Source organism: Mastigoproctus giganteus, chromosome 9 (genome assembly GCF_048544385.1).
Source record: "Mastigoproctus giganteus isolate SK-2022 chromosome 9, ASM4854438v1, whole genome shotgun sequence".
NCBI classification, from domain to species: Eukaryota; Metazoa; Arthropoda; class Arachnida; order Uropygi; family Thelyphonidae; genus Mastigoproctus; species Mastigoproctus giganteus.
Window position 1 is genome coordinate 187226537 of NC_143583.1, and position 21163 is coordinate 187247699.

Here is a 21163-nt window from a genome sequence, read left to right on the forward strand (position 1 = left end):
ATCATTAATTAACCTAACTGCCCTATTCTGAATGGAATCAAGAAGCCTGAGAGATTTTGGGGGCCCCACCCCAGATGCGGGAACAATATTCCATGGCAGGGCAGATTTGCGATTTATACAGAGTGAGCAGCTGTTTGGAAGAAAAGTAACGCCGAGAGCGAAAGAGAAAACCAAGTTTTTGAGATGCAGAGGAAGCAATATTTGTAATATGCTTGTGCCAAGAGAGATTAGAAGTCAGGGTAATCCCCAAAAGAGATATAGCATTTTGCCTAGAAATCCGAGTGTCACTAAAGATAAGCATAGGAGCAGAAGAATCCTTTTCGCGAGATATAAGACAAGACTGAGTTTTAGAAGGGTTGAAATCAACTAAGTTGTCTTTGCCCCACTGGAGAATTACCTGAAGATCGGCATTTAAGGAATTGGTAGCAGATTTTTGAGAAGTTGAAGCTGATTGAGCAGGACAAGGTTTCTCAAAATGGAAAGTTGAATGCAATGTGCTATCATCAGCAAAGTATGGATAGGATTTCCAGTCAAAGGAAGAAGGTCATTGATATACAAGAGTAAAAGAGTGGGGGAAAGAACTAAACCTTGAGGGACACCGGCATTAGTGGAGAAGTTACAAGACAGAGAGCCATCTACCATCACCCTCAGTGAGCGATCAGAGAGAAAACTGGATAACCAATTACTAAAAACAGTTGGTAAACCATAAGATGGATGCTTGTTTAGAAGACCTTTATGCCAAACACGATCAAAAGCCTTTGAGATGTCAAGAGCAACTGCTTGTGTTTCACCGAACTTTTCCATTGAATTTGTCCATAAATGGGTAATAACAGGCCAGAATATCACCAGTGGATCGACACTGACAGAATCCACACTGGCGATCGTTGATCAGACAGAAGGTTTCTAGGTAGTTTAAGAGTTGGCGGTTAATTGATTTCTCCATTACTTTAGAAAGAGTAGAAGTAATTGCAATGGGACGATAATTGGATGGGAGGAATTTGTCACCCTTTTTAGGAACTGGCTGGATATCAGCAAATTTCCAAGCAGAAGGAAAAACACCTTTGGAATAAGAAAGTGAAAAAAGGCGGCAAAGAATAGGAGTAAGTTCAGGAGCACAGGTTTTGAGAACAAGTGGAGAAATACCATCAGGACCTGGAGCTTTCTTAGCATCAAGATTCATCAAAATCCTTCTGATATCCCTTTGACGGAAGACCACAGCAGGCATTGAACGGAGCGTGTTGGGAATGGTGGGAGGGGTTTTACCAAGATCATTAATACATGAGCTGGAAGAAAAATGGGATGCTAGCAGGTCAGCTTTATCCTTGGCTGAAGTGACAACAGAACCATCTGGTTTGGACAGAGGTGGGAGCAGAGATGGGCAAAAGTTGCGGCCAGTAGCTTTGGCAAGAGACCAGAATGCTCAGCTACCATTAGGGCAAGAAGCAAGTTTTCTACTCTTAGCCTGTTCAAACTCTAGTTTGGACTGATTAATAACTGCTTTACAATTGTTGCGAGCTTTGGTGTAGGCAGAAAATGAAACTGAAGAATTAGAAACAAGCCAATTATGATATGCAACATTCTTCTCTTGGACAGCCTTAGCACATTTATTGGAAAACCAAGGTTTAGATAAAGGACGAGATTTTAAAGTGGAGTGTGGGATAAAGGTTTCCATTCCTGCGAGAATAATTTCACTGACACGATCTGAGCAAACGTTGACATCAGAACTTTTGTAACAGTAATCTGACCAAGGAAAAGAAGAAAAGAGTTTCGCAGGTCATCCCATTTTGCATTCCTGTAATGCCAAACAACACTAGGTTGGGAATAGCCACGAGATAAAGGTTCCATTGGAGAAGAGACAATCACCAAGTTGTGATCTGAAGTGCCTAAAGGACCTCTCACTTCGACCGTGTACTTAGAAGGGTTGTTTGTGAGAAAAAGATCAAGCGTATTGAATATATATGATTAGGATTGTCTGGTATTCTTGTAGGTAAATGAACAATCTGTGCTAAGTCATTAGTAATTGCAAAAGCCTCAGTATCTCGACCTGCTGGGTCGGTGTGACTAGAAAACGGAAGCCAGCTGGAGTTGTGAACATTAAAATCACCAAGGAAAATTACCTCACTGTTAGGAAATTTGGACTGGAGAAAGTCAAAGAGCTCCAAATGATTAGTGGAGTTGGGAGAATGGTAGAGACAACAGATGAATTTGACACAATGAGGTAGAGAGATTTTAAGCCAGAGAAGATCAAAGAGAGAAGATTCCAAATTGCCAAGTCTCTGACAGGGAATATCAGAACGAACATATGCACAAGTACCACCTTTGAGGCAAAAGGAATCATTCAGCGAATAATTTGGGCATCTGAGATGAGCAGTAGTTGAATCAACCGATAACTGAGATTCTGTCAGAAAAAGTACATGGGGTTTGGCAGACTGCAAGTGGAAATGGACATCATTGAGATTAGAATTGAGACCACGTATATTTGTGAAATGAATTAGGAAGTCCTTGGGAGGTTTAGATCTTTTTGCAGATAAGCTTGCTCTATTAGTTTGACAATTCATGGTGGATTCAATAGTAAGAAAAAGTGGGTGGGACATGCTGTATGAAGTAATGAAATTTTTGGATATGGCGTGCATGTGGTAAGAATATACCCAGATCCTTGACATAACGTGGTCTCGAGAATGCTCCCCGCATACACACTATTCTGACTCCCTCCAGTCACTATCTGGCAGAGTAGAGGTAGCAAGATTATACACTAGCTGATCCGGAAGCCTCCTAGAGAGTTACCAATAGGTTCGGTCCGGTGTACTAACTAGCGGCCGGCCTGCGAACACCGTTTTACAGCTGTATCCTCGAAATGTAAGGAATATTGGATCTCGTCACGACGTTCATCATAACCTCAAAAGTCATCAATCATACTGCATGATGGAAGAGATAGGGAAGGGTTGACCGGAACTTAGCTCTAGAGACTAAACATGGGTTCCACCACTTCAAACCTCCAATAAACAAAGTGGTGGTATTCCACTGGTTGATGAGAGTCATCTACCACCTAGTACTGCCTGGTAACATAGAGGGGCGGCGTTCCTCCATGTGGTGTGGGTGCCACACCTCGACCCCTGCTTACATTGGTTCACACCTGGTGGTCACCCACCATGTACTTGTGCATGGAGGTTATACCCAGGATTACTAACAGTCCCACCATCGTGAAGGTGCAAGCAGAGGATTTGACTGTCACAGACCGTCTGGACTTCGCCGAAATTGGGTCCACTTGACTTGAGTGTCACCCGAATATCAGTTCCATCAGCATTTTAGACTCCCAGGTAGCAAGTACAGCGAGCTTGTCTGGCATATCTGAGAGAATGTCTGTGACAACCTCAAGGACCAAGTAAAACAACTTTGGAGATATCATGTCTCCTTGTCGAACTCCTTACTCAATTTGAATTTTGCTACTGTCTCTGTCTAGTCTAATAAAGGAGGTAGCATTCTTCAAAATCATAATATATGGGGTATAAGAGGGGGTTTTGATAAGTTTCCGGCCTGACAAGGAAAAAATTTGAATAGATGAAAATCCTTTTATTATGTTGTTACCCAATGTCTCATAACATGTGCAAAATTTCATTCATTTCCTGATAGTAGTAATTTTTTTTACAGGTCTGAATTGCCATGGTGACGCAAAGTGTGAGTTTTCCAAAGTTGAGAAGAGAGCCATCATCAAGTACCTCTTCTCCAAGAAAATGAGAGCCAAAGAAATTTATGATGAATTGAAACAAACAATGACCAAGGAGTGCCCTTCATACAGCACAGTGAAATCATGGGTGGCAGATTTCAGGAGGGGGAGAACAAGCACAGATGATGAGGAAAGACCAGGAAGACTCAGGACCGTAGTGACTGTGGAAATTGTCGACAGTGTCCACAACCTGATCCTTGCAGACAGGAGGATGGGTCTGCAATATGTAGCATACACCCTAGGCATCAGTTTGGAGTGGGTGCATTACATCATGCATGAAGAATTGTGTATGAGAAAACTGTCTGCCAAGTGGGTTTCCAAACTCTTAACAGCTGATGACAGGAGGAAAAGAAGGGACTGTGCAAAGGCACTTTTGGGCTGTTTTTCAAGTAGTGCAAGCAATGTTATTTAATGAATAGTGAAAGTTGATGAAACACCATTGTACGTGTATGATCCTGAGACCAAAAATCAATCCATGCAGTGGTGCCATGATGGATCACCACGACCCAAAATTTCGCAGACAGAATCTGCAGGGAAAGTGATGGGTGTGATATTTTGGGATTGTGAGGGGATAATACTCAGTGAATACCTGGAAAAGGCACCAACTTGAATGCTGAACGTTATGTGGTCATGTTGGACAAATTGCATGCCGCTTTGAAGGAAAAGAGGTGGAGAAAGTTGTCAAAGCACATCCTTTTCTCCCTCCAAGACAATGCTCCCTGCCACAAAGACAGAATTGCAATGGAGAAAATTCATGACTTGCAGTATGGAATCATTGAACAGGTCCCCTTATTCCCCAGACCTCGCCCCCCTCAGACTATTATCTGTTCCCCAACCTCAAAATGCACCTCAAAGGTACTACACATTTAGGAACACGAGATGTTATATCAGCAGTAGAAGGGTGGTTTGCAGACAAAGACTTCTATTATCACGGAATAGAATTGCTGGAGGAACTTTGTGCCAAGTGTATCAACCTGGAAGGGAACTATGTTGAATAAAATGACATTCATTTGCCACTGGCGCCAGGTTTTCTTTCTGAGGATGGAAACTTATCAAAACCCCCTCGTATATACCTTGTCTTTCCAGTGCCCAAAACATTGCCTTATGCTGTATGGAATCAAATGCCTTTTCATAATCCACAAATGCCTGGCATAATGGTGTTTTATATTCATTTGCTTTCTCCATTAGCTGTGATATTACGTGAAGGTGATCCATAGTTGAGAATCCTGTCCTAAAGCCAACTTGCTCTTTTGGTTGATTCTCATCAAGTATTTTTTCTAATCTGTTAGTAATGACCCTTGTGAACAAGGGTCATTACTAACAGATTAGAAATGTGAGATAACAAGCTTTTTGGTCTATAATTTCCAATTTATCTCCTTTCTTCCACAGCAAAACCATGATTGCATTATTTCATTCCTTAGGCATCACACCTTTTCTAGTGCATTTTGTGAAGAGTCTTGCCAGTTTTTGTGTCTCGTCTCTTCCTCCCAATTTTAACAACTCTACAGTAACTTCATCTTCCCCTGGGGCTTTCAGATTCTTCATTTTCTTCGCAACATGGCAGCCTGGTCGTACCCAGAGATTCTTAGCACTCTCTGCTTCCACTCTGATCCTCTCACTGCCGTAAGAGGGGGAGTGAAAGCTGCTGGGGACTGAGGGCCATTTGTTTCATCTTACTGACATGTGCTGGAGGGTTTGGTCTTTTCCTCTTCATGCTGACCAGGAGTCTTGAAGAGAACCACTCTACACGTTTGTTGCCACCTAAGGGATGTAACAGGGCTTACCATCGAGGTGTGCATGAGTGGATTTTAGGGAGGCAGGCCAACCGGACTTTTCCTAAGTCTTCTGAAATAGAAAGATATTGGATCCATCAGTGTTTTAGATTGAGTGTCTGATAACACACAGAATGCCTGTTCCCCTCTAAGCGCCATCATGTACTCCTTCCTATCATGTCTGGGCAGAATTGCAGACACTTTCAAATCTAACCCACTACTTTTTCTCAACACTGACCCGTACTTGTTAAGTAAGTCTGCAGATCTCCTACTCTAAATGTCATTAGTGCCAACATGTACAACAATATCAACCTTTGTGCCTTAAAAGATGATATCTGCTCTACAATGTCATCAACTTTTGCCCTGGCAGACATACCCTGGTCCTATTCCACCTATCCTTTTTACACAATATATTACCTGTCTCCCTGATAATTGGGTCACCAACAATAACTAGCTCCCGTGGGACCAGCACATTCTGTCTTGGATATTGCTGCTGTGTTGGCTGATGCACAAGAGTGAGCTCTGGCATTCAGTTCGGCAGCTGAGAGCTTGATGAGTCGCCCACTTTAATACCTTTGATGGCATCTACCCTGCACTTCAAACTCTCATAGGCACCCATCAGAACGCTGAGTTGGAGGCAAATTTCTTGACCGTCCCTGCACTTAGCACACAAAAATACATCCTCCTTGGCCAGATCACGTCCTGTTCCAAATATGTCTGCAAACATTTCACATCGCACATTTTTTTTATGTTGTGATGCATTGACTCTGTTCTCCCTTGAGTCACACCACTCCAGCTACTTTGTGCCTTGCTTTGCAGCTCTAGTTTAGGGCATGATATCTGATTGAACACTATTGATTAACAATGAAATTAATAAGATTAATAAATTTAATTAATTATCAATACTACACTAACTAATAGATTCCTAAATGCAATGATACGTATTAAGATACCTAATTTATGTTAGAGCTACCTATTTACCACAATTAAAAATTTGAATTCCTTATTACTCACTGTACACTATAACAATAGCGTCAAGATTCAAATGAAACAACAGTTTTACATATATTAAGTAGTAACCTACAAAATCTCTATCTAAATTAAAAATAGCGAGCGTAACTAGGACTATAAAGCTATTTAAAAATTACAATATAATATGACAATTAAGTAAATAAAATGGCAAAGTCTTCAAAAACTCACAATTTTTTGGAGATTGAAATTCACTGCTTGCACTTGTAATGACACTCAATGCCCTCATAGAGGGTGCTACTTACAGCTGGAAGTTGTTCTTTTACTGAATTTACTTTGATGGCAAAAAGCACAACACTTAAAGCAGATCCTTGCAGTACTCCCTGCTCTTGGCAAAAGGGATGAGAGAGAAAGGGTGGATCCTACATGAACTTGGAAATACTGATTGGATAAAAAGTTTTTAATAAAAACGGGGAGGTGGCCTCTAAAAACTGAGGCTAAATAATAGGTCTTTTAAAATACTAAATCACCAACTTGTATCATATGCTCTTTCCATATCAAAAAATGCTGATGCTAGATGTTCTGGTTTTAGGAAAGCATCCCAGATGGAAGCTTCCTTCCATCCCAGATGGAAGGGTCATTCGATTCTAAAAACTATATAAGATGAGCATTAACCATTCTCTCCAGAATTTTGAACAATGCACCAGTCAACACAATAGGTTGATAGTTTAAGATCCTTACCTGGCTAAGCAAAAGCAAGAATGGCTGCCTTGTGCCAGGCATCCAGAAACTGCTCTTCAATAAAGATTCTGTTATACAGAAAGAGCAGGTGATCCACAGATATTTGAGAAATGTCTTAATCATTTCATAATAAATGCTATCTGGTCCAATAGCACTTGCCTTAGAAAGGGTTAGAGTTCTTTTCAGCTCATGTATAGTGAATAGCCTGTTTCAGGTGTAGAGGCCCTTTGATGTGAAATTAAGTGCTTGTTTTTTATTTTTATGTTTCTGTACTAGGAACTATGGCGAACAGGATGATATCACAGAGATGTTAGAAAAATGTTTCTCCCAAGAGCACTAGCTATTGTAGTTAGTGCTCTTGGAAAATGAAGGGTGAGATGTACACTCACCCTTCATTTTCCAGATTTTAACCAAGCCACCTTAGTGCAGGTGGACTGGGTAATAGATGATATGAAATGGATTCACAATTCCTTTTGCCTCTGACAGTGAATGTAGCGTGCTTTGGCATGTGCACATTTAAAGGCTATTAGATCAACAGCAGTAAGATATCGTAGGAATATCCCCAAAAGCTTTGTTTTGAGCCTTTTTGAGCTGTTCATTCCACCACGGGTTAGGAAAAGGTGGAAACCGGTAGATGATTTTGGAATGGCAGTTGCAGCTGCATGAACAATATGTTCTGTGATGTACATCACTGCATCATTGATCATAGTGATGTCAAATTCTGCCAGACATCAAAAGGCAATTCAGTCAGCCTGATCAATCTTTCATCATGATAAACTAAATGGCAGACACAGCCCCCTCCACTAATTAGTGGTGGTTATCACAGGGAAGTGATCACTTCCATATGGGTTTCCTCCACCTCTCAAATAAGTGAAGGGACGAGAGGGGGGGGGGAGCAGATAGAAAGATCAATGGCAGAAAACATACAGGCAGGCATGTGGAAGAAGGTGTTAGTTCCCACATTTAGAAGGGAGAGCTATTGTCAGTGAGATTTGCTCTGTGACACATCCCCTTTCATTAATGTCAGCTCTACCCCACAGGGCGTTATGACCATTGAAGTCTCCAAGAGGTAAAACAAGAGAAGGCAGCTGCACAATTATGAGGGAGTTCAATAAATTATCTATCTAAGGTACTTCCTATAGTTATATTTCAATGAGTTGTGATTTATCATGTTCCTACATATCTCAACTTGAATCATACTAATTTTAATCCCGTTATGTTTTTAGGTTGTGCTGCTCTAACAGAAAGGAGGAAGACACCTGTATCAAATTATGGATTTGCTGAAATTGGAGCGTCATTCAATCATCAAGTTTCTCACCAAAGAAGGAAATGGGCAAAAGGTCATTCATGAAAGGATGGTGGCTATGCATGGCAACAGTGCACCTTCAGAGTACCAGGTGAAATTCTGGTCAAAACAATTCAAGTAGGGTAGAGAGTCCATCGAAGGTGATCCAAGTCCAGGAAGGCCCGTGACAGTGATCACTCCAAAAATGTGCCAGGCCATGGAAACCCTTGTGCTGAACGAGACATTTAAAGGTGTCCTAAATCTCTAGGGAATGTGACATATCTGAGGGAAAAGTTATAACCATCCTCCATGAACATTTGGGGATCATTAAGGTGAGTGCAAGGAGGGTCCTCAGATTTCTGACCCCTATGCATAAGGGTCAGAAATCTGGGGACCCAGAAATTCAGAGTACAGTGTTGTGAGGAGAATTTAGAGTTTTATAGAAGGGATCCTGAAACTTGCAACTCCAGAATTGTTAAGGGTGATGAAACATGGATTCATCATTGGGATCCTGAGACCAAGCAAGAATTGATGTTTCTCCCTTATCCAAAAAATTTCGAACACACCTTCAGCTGGCAAGATTATGCCCACCATTTTTTGGGATGTTGAGGGAATTTTGTACATTCACTGCTTGGAACACAAACAGACAGTCACTGGGAAGTCATATGCATCCCTACTGTACAACCCAAGGGAATTAATAAAGGAAAAATGCCGTGGAAAACTTTCCAGAGGGGTGCTGCTTCTTCAGGACAATGCACCAGTGCACAGGTCACATGCTCTTGCTGTTGCTTTGAGAGACTGACTTTAGAGAACTTACCCATCCACCTTACAGGCCAGATCTGGCCCCCAGTGACTATTTCCTGTTTTAACACCCCAAGAAAAATGTACGTGGACATCACTTTGCTGATGATAATGAACTGAGGTCTGTTTCTGCATTCTTTAGACAGCACAAATAATTTTATTTCTCTGGTATTTTCTCATTGCCAACAAATTGGAACAAGTGTATTGAAGTTCAGAGGAGTTGCACTGAAAAATACAAACAGATTTTTGCCTCTATTTCATTCCTTCATAGGTAGGTAGATAATTTATTGAACACCCCTCATATGTCCAGGTGGCAAATAAATGAAACACTTAATAAAAATCCAACCATAAAGTGAATTGCTATGGCTTTTAAGTTAGTGAAAATCAGCACAAGTTGGAATGGAGTCTGGCTGTCCACAAGGATGGCAATTCCTCTATGGACAGGTCCATCCCCAGTTATGTCCTTATGTGTGATAGTAGCATTATAAAAGGAAGAATTTGCGCATTTATAGGAGGTTGTGCATTTGGGTAAAACTAGCTCGGGCATTTATAGGAGGGCCTTGATGTCGTTAGTATTTCTCTGGAATTCACAACAATTCCATTGTAGGAATTTGGCCATTACATGGGCTTGGTGGATCAGTCTGTCTGCTTCCAAATTGCTGAGGGTTTTCCTTGGATTCATCTTTTTTTGGGGAATTAAGGATGCTAACCTGTGTTCATTTCTTCCTCCACAAAGAGTTCCACAACTGAATCATCCGGTACCTCCTTCACCTCAACATCTATTCTTTCTTGAGAATTAGGGGATATCTCAGATTTTTTATTCTTTTCTTTGAGTTTCTTTTGTCACTGCTGGAGTGTTAGGAGGTACAAATATGGAAGTGGCAGCTGATTCATCCTTCTGTGAAGGTTTTTGTGAGCTTAGCAGGTAGCGTGCAATGAATGTGAATGACTCTTTAGGTGGAATAATCATTTCTGTTTGAGTTTCAATAGAACATCTCCCTGCTTAAGTCTTTGTATTTCTTTTCTTCCTTCCACCTCTGGGCATGCTCATGAGTATGCAGGATGCTCTCCTTGGCAGTTAATGCAGGTATATTTTGTAGCTGAACATAATGCAATTTCATGGTCCTTTGCAGCACATGCAAGAACTGCACAATTTGTGAGTATCTACCAGCAAATCATGGAGTCACTAACTACAAGTGTTCATATTTCTGGCACTTAACGCACCTTAAGGGATTTGGTACATATGGATGAACTGTGCAGTTTAAATAGCCAGCTTTGATTAAATTAGGAGACATTAGTAGATTAAACATAAGGATTAGATTTAACCAACCAATTCCCACTAGATTAAATCAGCTTTAATCTAGTGGATAATCATAACTTTGTACAAATATTCACTTTGAAGCTGTCACTCCTTGGCTTTTAGTTCGGAACAGATTTCCTCCTCAGACATTTCGGGAAGTTCCCATTAGGAGATTACACCTCGGATGAGTTTAGTGACTTGTGGAGTGTTACTAAAATCGGTAATGCCCCGAAAGATGTTGCTCAGAGGAGCTATTCTGAGAGTGCCTATCACTTTTAGTTTCAGAATGAAGCTGATTTTAACTGATTTGGGTGTATCTGTGGAATATGCAATCATTATTATTATTAGCTATATGGTGCAAGTAAGCCTGAGGCTTACGCTGCACCAACAAAAAAAAAAATTTTTCTCAAATTACCCAGAGAGAGAGAGAGAACAAGAGTCAGAAGTAGAATGGAATCACCAAGAAGAAAAGAATGATGACATCCAGCTCAGGACCCTGGGGTTAAATATATTGAGGTCTTGGTCCTGGGTCTTTCATCTGAGGTAACATTTTCCATGTCAGTGGTATTATTTTCTGGTAGAGACATTGTTGGGGTCCCAGAAGAAGAGTTTAGAGTATCAGGATTCATAGTGCTTATATATATATTTTTAAGCCCCTGAGCTCAAATGGGATGCCCAGAATCCACAAGCAACAAATGTGTTTGGGAGTGGGCTGGCAAGGCTACTCAGACACCATACCCACACTGCCGCCAGCCTGAATTCTGTCCCTCGGACCATGAGGGTAGGGGTCTTTTATCTGAACATGATAAAAGGGTCAGCCATGGCACTGACATGGCTGGCCCTCTAGGTGAACACACTAGACGACTGGCCATGGCAGAGCCATCCAGGACCACCCATCTTGTTGAAGCAGGGACCAGATCAGTGTGTCAAAGCTGGGCCCCTCAACTACCAGGATCCCCATTTCTGAGTTTTCGTGGGTCATATAAAGTTATATGGTAAAATTACAAATAAGTAATTTTATTTTCAAAATTATTACATACAGGAACCCTCAGCAACCATGGGGGGGGGCAATATGTTCCTGAAAAAGTGTGCCTGACAAAACTGTGGTTGAGATTGAGGTGACATAGAAAACAGGAGTGTGAGGAGGGGAAAAAAGATATATATGCCAATAAAATATATAACAAAAAACAAAACACAGTAAACTACATTTTTGATTTATGCAACATAAAAATGTCTATTATTTATTATTATTTTCTGTTTCAATGATGTCCTAACTTTCCATGTTGTTTTCATGCATTCCCTTTTGACACTTATTGAATGCTTAGAGCATGGGTGAAAAAAAAAAAAAAAAAAAAAAACTCTTGAGCATTTGTGGTCTGCACAAATGGTTCTCCGAGGCAGAAATACAAAAATACATTAAAACCCCATAACGTATTTCTCTTATTAAAAAAAAAAAAAAAAAAATATATATATATAGTGTTTTGTTTTTAAATACTATTTTAAATGTCTAAATGATTATTTTCAATTTATCACTGGCAACGTTAATGCTATTGCCATGTGGCAATTAGACATTATACGTGCTTGATATATTATAGTTTGATTGTTTAAACTACATCAATTTTCTGGTATTTATTTTCTATAAAGGTATTAGGGTGTATACGGAACAGGAGATTCAGTTAGAATGTGTAGTCTAACCTATTCCTCGGGGTCTGTAATGGTCATTACAGACCCCCAGGAATAGGTTAGACTACACATTCTAACTGAATCTCCTGTTCCGTATACACCCTAATACCTTTATAGAAAATAAATACCAGAAAATTGATGTAGTTTAAACAATCAAACTATATATACGCACACACACAGTACTCTCTCAATTTTCTGGGTTATATGGTAAAAAAAAAATACACCTGGATAATCGATTTCCAGGTTAATCCAAACATAAAGGAAGCCCCCGGACATACGTAAGAGATATGTTCCAGGACTTCTTATGTAAGTCGAGTTTTATGTAACCCGGGAATGACTAATAAAATATTGCTGCTATATCCCTGATATGCCAAAATTACAAAAACCACATATCCTCAGAAGAATGAAGAAAAATAGTTATATATATATATATAGAAAAATAGTTATATATTTTTAATTTGCTCAATTAAAAACTTCACCTGGGGACAGCGGTGAAAGTGGCCCATAAGAAAAAAAAAAAAAAAAACATGAAAGGAAGAAAGAATGCTTGTTATTGTACTGTAAAAACTGATACAGTATTTTGTAGCCTTGGTTATTATAGTTGAATTCATTGGTGCTGATTGCTTTACTGCTTCTCATATTCTGTCTTTCTCCTTTACTGTGCTCACCACTGCCACGGACAAATCTGAATTCCGCACGATACTTGTTAATGTTTGACCATTTTCATACATCCTTATTATTTTAATTTTCTGATCCAAATCGATCGCTTTCCTTTTCTTGATAGATTTACAGTACCGCTGTCACTTTTTCTCTTAATCGGCACCAATGATAACGGTCAAAATTAAATTTTCTGAAAAGAACTTCACAGGGCGAAAACTCACTTTCACCCCATATGAGTTCGCATTTTACTAAAGCACATTTCTGGAGGTCACTACAATAAAACAATAAAAACAAACTGATTTTATTTTCTATTAGTGCAATTCATCAGGTAGTAAAAACTCAATCTTATTGCATTTGCAATAATACCGATAGCTGGAATTCTGTGGGTTTTTACATTATAATGGTGAAATGTGTGCCCCCGTCACCGAAATCTTCAGTCATATAAAAACAACATAACTCAATGTAAGTCCGAAGCTACGTAAGTCGGGGACTTACTGTATCGAAAAACGTTCAGCAACCTATGTAAAAATTACTGCGATAAATAAAAAATGAAAAAAACTTACCACATACTACTTGTGTGTCGAATATGATGCTTCCCTTTATTTTTTACAACGTTGATTTTAAATCTAATAGCTTCCTTTTATTTTTTACAATGACGTGTATGGTTTGGTCACCAATATTGATGGTACATTAGAGATTTAACGGATGCACAGTTTACAAACTTTTGAATAATTTCAAGTTTTTGTTTAATCGAAAGCATTTGTGCATCATTTTTGCGATTTCTAAACAAAAAACAATATTTATCATAAAAAACAAATTCTGACATCCCTGACATAAATAATGAAACAAAATTTGTCCTTTTGCAGTGTAACGGAACACAAATTTCAACGATGCACTAAAACAAACTAAACATTTGCTCTCTCTCTCTCTCTCTCTCTTTTTTTTTTTTTGAGAGGCGGGTGTGAAGACAGCGGGAGTTGTAAGATAAAGGCTTCTAATAAAAGCTTCTAACACTAATCTCCCAATGACGACTTATAATGCCGCTTCTGGATGCTATACAATTTAAGCACATATCAGCAACTTAGGCAGAACCTTGGATAATAGTATTTGTCTTATGTTGAACATAAGCCCAAGCTTTAGTCCTGAGTACGTGGTGCTTGGCCTTCAGTTGATCATGGAGAGCTTTTTTGCTCTCCATGATCAAAATCAAAAATGCATGTATAAAGTGTACAACTGTGATTTCATTTTAACTTTTAAATAAGGCAACCCCCTTATATATAACACAGCATTTCTACAACACGGTTTCACTCTAACACAATTGATAAATTGCAGAAATTCTCACAGTTGTATGCAGTACTCAAGATGTGTGGCCTGACCATTGCCTTATACAAATGGATAATCACCTCCTTTACCATACTAGCAAAATTCCTGTATATCACTGACAACCCCCACCCCCACAAAGACCTGCTGGCAGTCTGTCTGCACTGTCAGAAAGCTTCATATTTCACTGCACAATTACACCCAGGTCTTTTTCATTTTCTACCACCCTAATTGCAGTATCACACAGTTGGTAAGTTTAACTGGGGTTACTTTTACCTATCCATGTGCAGTACTTTACATTTGTTAATATTAAACTTCATTTGCCACTTCTCAGCCTATCTGCCCAACTTTTCTAGATCCTGTTGAAGTAGCACACTGCCATTACTGTCATTAATAACCCTGCCAACCTTTGTATCATTTGTAAACTTTGACCTTAAGCCTGATATATACCTTCATCAATATCATTGATAAATATACAAAACAACAGTGGACCCAACACCGAACCCTGTGGGATTCCGCTAATAACATTATTCCACAAAGAGCAGTGTCCATTGATTACCACTCTGTCTTCTCCCACTGAACCATCCCTTTATCCATAGCAGCAATTTGCTTCCAATGCCACACTGCTCCAATTTGTGCAGCAGTCTTCCATGTACAACAGTATCAAAGGCTTTTCTAAGATTCAAATATATGATATCAAAGTTATTCTTTGCATCCAGTTCCTTTGTCACTACATCATTTATTTTTTTTTTTTTGGTAGTTGTTGGCGAATCGGCTTCTGTGGCCATAATGCACCTCCCAAGGTTTTTGCAGTACTTTGATCCAAGCCCGAGGCGGGATTCGAACCCGCGACCTTTGGGTTGCTAGGCAGGTACTTTACCCACCCGGCTAGCCTGGTCGGCCACTACTTCATAGTATCCAATCAAATTAGTCAGACAAAACTTCCCCCTTAACAAACCCATGCTGTGTCCGAGATATAACTGAAGTCTTGTCTAGATGATCCTGCAATGCTTCTTTAACCAGTGACTCGCTGAGTAAAGAGCAATTAACTCCTCATTTCCCCAGAGTGTGTTGAGTGATGTTTTATGGAGTGGTCACCACATTCCAGCATTCATCTTTAAATAAAATGCAACTAGCTACTTTAAATACTGTGAACTTTTATCCTTGTTTCATATAATATAGTATATAAAATTAATATATAGAAAGACAATTTAATAAATAAATTTAAAACACACCTCAACTGTGAGTGAATTCTGTCTACTGCTATTTGGCACCAGTACCACCTGAATATAGTTTTGGTGTTTCTTCACAGCAATTTCCTTGTACCGAAAGGCACATTCACTCTGTCTTAAGCTACACCTCAAATTATCTTCTTCGTAGCGGCGCCTTTTTGTTGTTTTAGCACCATCAACACTATCACTGATAGACTGCTGTATCTCCCGCAAAACGTATGCTACATGATTCGGATCTCCAAACTCGTGACAGGAGAGATGTTCTCTTTTTCGTTTATTATGAGTCTTTAGGATGGTTTTTTTCCCTAATTTAAGACCTAAGAGAAATCATCATAACATTAATTTAAGCAACACAAATATAAAAAACATTAAATATATCAAATTATAAATAATATAAGAGATACTTCTAATTTCCTTGTTTTTCATATAATACATACCTGACAAGCTGCTGAAGTCCTGGAAACTACAACCAGGAGATTTTTTAAAATCCAGACTTGTTGAAATTAAATTTCATTGACAACACACATGAATTTTATATTAAAATACACAGAATTTTTACTAGTATGGTATGATTTCAAAGAATAGCTGACTTAGAACTTTGAGCCTGTTTCGTGAAACCCATTGGCCCCCACATTTCTATAGATAGAATTTCTAAAATATGGCTTTTAAAAACTAATGTTAATAAGATTCACATTTCCATACGGTAGAGCAAAATTTGTTCTCTGAGTAGAAATGTTGAATTGAAAACTGGTGCTTTCTCCTAATACACTTATACAGGCTGTCCATAAAAGTCCTTGGGCACATTAAAACAGCAATAACTTAGGTTCTATACAAAATAAAAACAACCTGTAAAATGCAACAGAAAGGTAATTTATTCTAGTTTTTATGCACAAAAATAATTACCTAATTTATTCTAATTTTGTTTTTTAATTTTTTCAGATAATCTAGCCTACAAAAGATGGCTTTAACAGAAGAGAAAATGAATTGTCTCCTCTGGCTAGCAGAGCTTAAGTCCATATCAGTGGTTAGAAGAAAATTTATGACATCATATGAAGGAAGCACTGTACAGAAATTCAATTTAAAACTGGATGAAGAAGTTTAAAAAGACTGGTTCAGTTAATGATAAGCTGTGAACTGGATTAGACAAGGAGACTATGGCATCCATCAAGGAAGCATTTCAGCAAAGCCCAAGAAAATCGCTAAGACGGCATCTCTAGAACTCAGTGTTCCTAAAGCAATAGCACACAAAATTTTAGAGTGAAATTACAAGGTTACATCAAATGTTGCTGGAAAAGGACTACCATGCAAGATTAGCTTTCTGCCATGAGTTTAATAAAAGCATTGAAAACAGTATCTTATCTCATCTCTTAACAATGTAATATTTAGCAATGTTTTATATTTGTGGCAAAGTTAATCACCATAATTGTTGTATTTGGGAGGCAGAGAAACTACAAGTCTGGGAACATGGTTGATTGCTGGAACAAACTTCCATCTGTCGTAGAAGTTGATAGCTTAAATAGATTCAAGGCAGAACTAGACAAACATTTGGAGCGAGTGGATGGATGAAATAAGAAGCTGATGCTATATAAGAAGCTTATATAGCTGATGCTATATAAGCTTGCTTTCTTACACCATGTGCCTTTGCTAATGTTAATGAAAGGAAGATGCACAAGTGACAGTTATCTTGCAATGCTGCAGGATTTTTTTTTTATTCCTGAACCAAGACAATTAAGAATTGAAGCCAATATGGTTTTTCAGCAAAGATGGAGCACCTGCCACTTCATGCAGAATGTGTTGATTTTTAAATAGTCTTCCCAAACAGATGGCTCAGGAGTGGGCAATTGCTTGGCAAGCTGAGCCACCTGCTTTATTCTCACTAGAATTTTTTCATGGCAGCATGCTAAAAGTGTAGTATTTACCACAAAACCTTGCTCTTTAAACAATCTTCATACCAAGTTCATAAGTGCTTCAAAAGTTCATATCTATCCTGATATGGACATTTCCTGTTATCTCACCAGATGAATTGTCTGTCTCTGCACCTTATAAGAAGCTTAACATCTTTCATTCTTTAGATGCAGAATCCGGACTTAAGCACATCTATTTCAAATGAGGCCTCATTAGTCCATAATTTAAATTTATCAAACCAACTTCTACCTGCAATTTCCTTCACCCACCTTGATGAATGAAAAAAACTGCAGATAGAATTTTACTCTTAGCCATCTGCTTATCAAATGGAATTCTCATTAACTCCTGTCATTTGCAGAAAGGAAATCCAAATCATTTTGTCTGGTTCTCAAAAAATTAACAGCATCTGGAACTGCAACCCTCTTTATATTTTTCTTTATTAGCTAAAAATACTCTTACTATTATGGACAGGATTCCATGTGTGACTACTCATTTTCCAGCTTCAAAATTATTAGTAATTTTCAATTCCATTCCAAAGTGGGAGCCAAATTTTTGGCTTCTTAGCTTTTTCATTTGACTTTGAAGAGAGGCACTGATTACGACAAAAATAAAGTAAATAAAAAAACTGGCCTTAAAACTTATTAAACCTCTCACCAGGATTGTTCCTGGAAGATCAACGTTGCTGAATGGCAAGCTGCATGAAAACAGGCAAGCTGCTTAAAACAGATAAGAGAACCAACAATGGATAAAAGAAAAAGGGTGTTAAAATAGTGGCTGACAGATAAGAGATTAGAGGATTAGGAAACTGATGGATATCAACTCCCTAATCCATCATTTCTTACCCCTAGCACTAGTGTGCCAGAGATTCACTCTTGGCTTTTCAAAGTGCAATAATTTGTGATGCATGAAATTGGTTTGGCACTGAATGACTGAATAAAACTAGCCACTGTTTGTTATTAGCATGCCTGGTTAGTTGTGTTCATATTATTGAGAAAATTAAAAGTGTGTTTAAAGATCTTTGGGTTATGTCATACCTCACCATATCAATCACGTTTGTACTTGGCATCAAGTCAGTGTTGTAACTTCTACAGATATTTATAATGGTTTTCAGTTCAGATTTTGAATCTGTATATTTTGTAGACATTTCTTCATTATAAACATGTGGTTTTTGGCAAAACTGTCACAAAAGGAGAAACAAAAAATCTCTTTTGGGAGATGAAGTGAAACAGACTTATTTGATTCAGAAGGTAGTGAAGACCACTATAAAAATTGCTGGCAAGACAAGCAAAAATTCTAGTGACTGAGGGAGAGGAGGAAGAAGATGAAATTTTTATGGAAGTAGAAAAAGGTACAAATCAATTACTGGTTTACAGCTAAAGAAAGTTATTACAGTAAAATCTTGTTAATACAAACTCGATTTATACAAAGTACTCGTTTATGTGAAGCACATACCATTCCCCTGCGAAAGGATAGGCTTTTCTATGTAAATATATTCGTTTATTCCAAATTCGGTTAATATGTATTACAAAGTTCTTTTTCACCCCGTGAGAAATAAATAGTCATTTTGTATGTTTAATACAAATCTTGGCAGAGCGATCCGATTATTGCCCCCGACCACCTGGCTTCCTACTTCCCGAAGGATGGCACTGACTTGTTAGAAATTAGTTTTGTGTAAACAAAAGCAGTTTATGGTAGCTACAACATCAAGTGCACTCTGAAAAACATCTTTCTGAAGGACGAGTCGTTAAATTAACAAAAGAATAAAAAGTTTTTCTAAGTTCTTTACATGCACTCCCTCGCTCTCCACGGGAATGAGGTCAGTTGCAATTGTAACCCCAGTTCAAAGAGTCTTTTGCTATCGTATACAGCAATCTATTTTTTGTGCTATTTTATCTGAGCTGACGTCTTTTTCGGAACTTGTCTTTAAATTAATTTAAAATTTGTTTATATTAAATCTTATCTAGCAGTGTTATGGCGACAAAATGTAGGCACACAGAATTAAGCCTGGAAATTAAACTAAAAATTATACAAGAGGCCGATAGGATGGAAAGAAGCAAAACGGACATTGCAAAGGAATACAACATCCCTTTACCTACTTTACCTACAATACTGAAAAACCGAAAAAGAATTGAAGTGCATGACACTGGAGCAGAGATGAAAAACAGGAAACAAATTCATGGTGCAAAACACGAGGAGCTCGAAACAAAACTTTTTGAGTGGTACCAACAAATCCGTGCATCTAATTTGCCAATATGAGGTCTGATTTTGCAAGAAAAGGCAACTTATCTAGCTCGACAACATGGGATTAGTGACTTCAAATGCAGCAGTGGCTGGCTCCAAAGATTTAAAAACAGGAATAACTTGGTTTCGCAAAATGTTTGCGGTGAGTTTAGATTAGGCCTCCATAGCCGAGTGAGCAGGAGCGGGAGTGCAGTAGCACACGCTCTTTGAGTAGACCGGGGGTTCAAGCCCCTGACTGCTGAATACAGTCGATCTGCCAACCCGCACTGGACCAGCGTGGCAGATTATGGTCCATTTCCCTCAGCATGAATTGTTGAGGAGGCTTCCATCTTGCAGTGGGTTGATAATGGCTGCACTTTACTTTTTTTCTTACTAGATTAGTCGACAAAGAAAAGGCTACAGACTGGTTGAGTTCTGTATGGTCCATTCTTGAAAAATGAGGCAAAGGATATTTTTAATCTTGACGAGACAGGTTTATTTTATAATTTGCTGCCAAAACAAAACATTTGCTATTCGAGGAGAGCCTTGTCATGGTGGAAAATTTAGCAAACAAAGAATCACTGTTCTGTTATGCTGCAATTCAGATGGCAGTACAAAACTATGCCCACTTGTGATTGGTAAGTTTTCCAAGCCAAGATGTTTTAAAGCAGTTAACCAACTTCCCTGTGATTATGAGGACAATAGAAGTGCTTGGCTTACAGTAAAAATTTTTTAGTCATGGTCATCAAAATTGGACAGAAGAATTGCTTAAGAAAAAAGGAACATTTTGATGATTCTAGACCGTTGTACAGCACACTCTGCCGAGGCACTTAAGATGACAAACATACATACGGCTGTTGTTCTTACCCCCCCAATACCACCAGTTTAAAGGAACCACTGGATCAAGGCATTATTTATAACCTCAAGAGAGCATATAGAGCCCGCCTGATATGGTACTTGATCTGCAACATAGAAGGAGGGAACAATTTGCAGCCAAATTGGAATGTCTTGGATGCTATCCGTAATCTTGTTATTGCTTGGGAAAGTATTACAAGTGTTATAATCAACTGCTTCAGAAAGAGTGGCTTTGGAGAGAATATCATTATCAAAAAACATGGTCCAGCAGACAAATGTGATAGCAACAGTGAGGAATGGAGGAATTTGAAGGAGCATATGAATTTTGTTGGCAAATTTGAAGAGTTTGTGGAGGTGGATGATGAAGTTGCTAGCACTGCCAACACCAGAAGTTGCTAGCAATGCCAACACCAGAAGAGCTGCTGGGTACCAAACAAAACGATGCTGTTTTTGTTACCAGCGACAGTGAAAGTGAAGACGCACGCACACTGCCATCCAAAAAAGATGCCCAAAATGCACTGAACATAGAGAATGTCTTGGCCTGCAGTAACGTTGATAAAGAAACAACTATTGCATTTGATAACATCTGTGCTGTAGTTAAAAATGCATATAGGACAAAAACTGTGCAAACAACATTGGATTCTTTCTTTAAATTAGATTAATTTATTAAAAAGTTAATGGTTTGTATGTCTCCCT

The 21163-nt window shown here is 38.7% G+C and overlaps 1 protein-coding gene across 3 annotated transcripts in view; it reads right to left on the bottom strand.

The window, feature by feature from the left end:
- Positions 1-21163, bottom strand: part of LOC150080951 (uncharacterized) — a 233556-nt gene that overhangs the window by 170949 nt on the left and 41444 nt on the right. For all 3 annotated transcript variants that reach the window (XM_090382126.1, XM_090382125.1, XM_090382128.1), the window contains exon 3: positions 15491-15804. In XM_090382126.1, coding sequence (XP_090238252.1) covers positions 15491-15804 — 314 coding nt within the window. The remainder of the gene's footprint in view (positions 1-15490; positions 15805-21163) is intronic.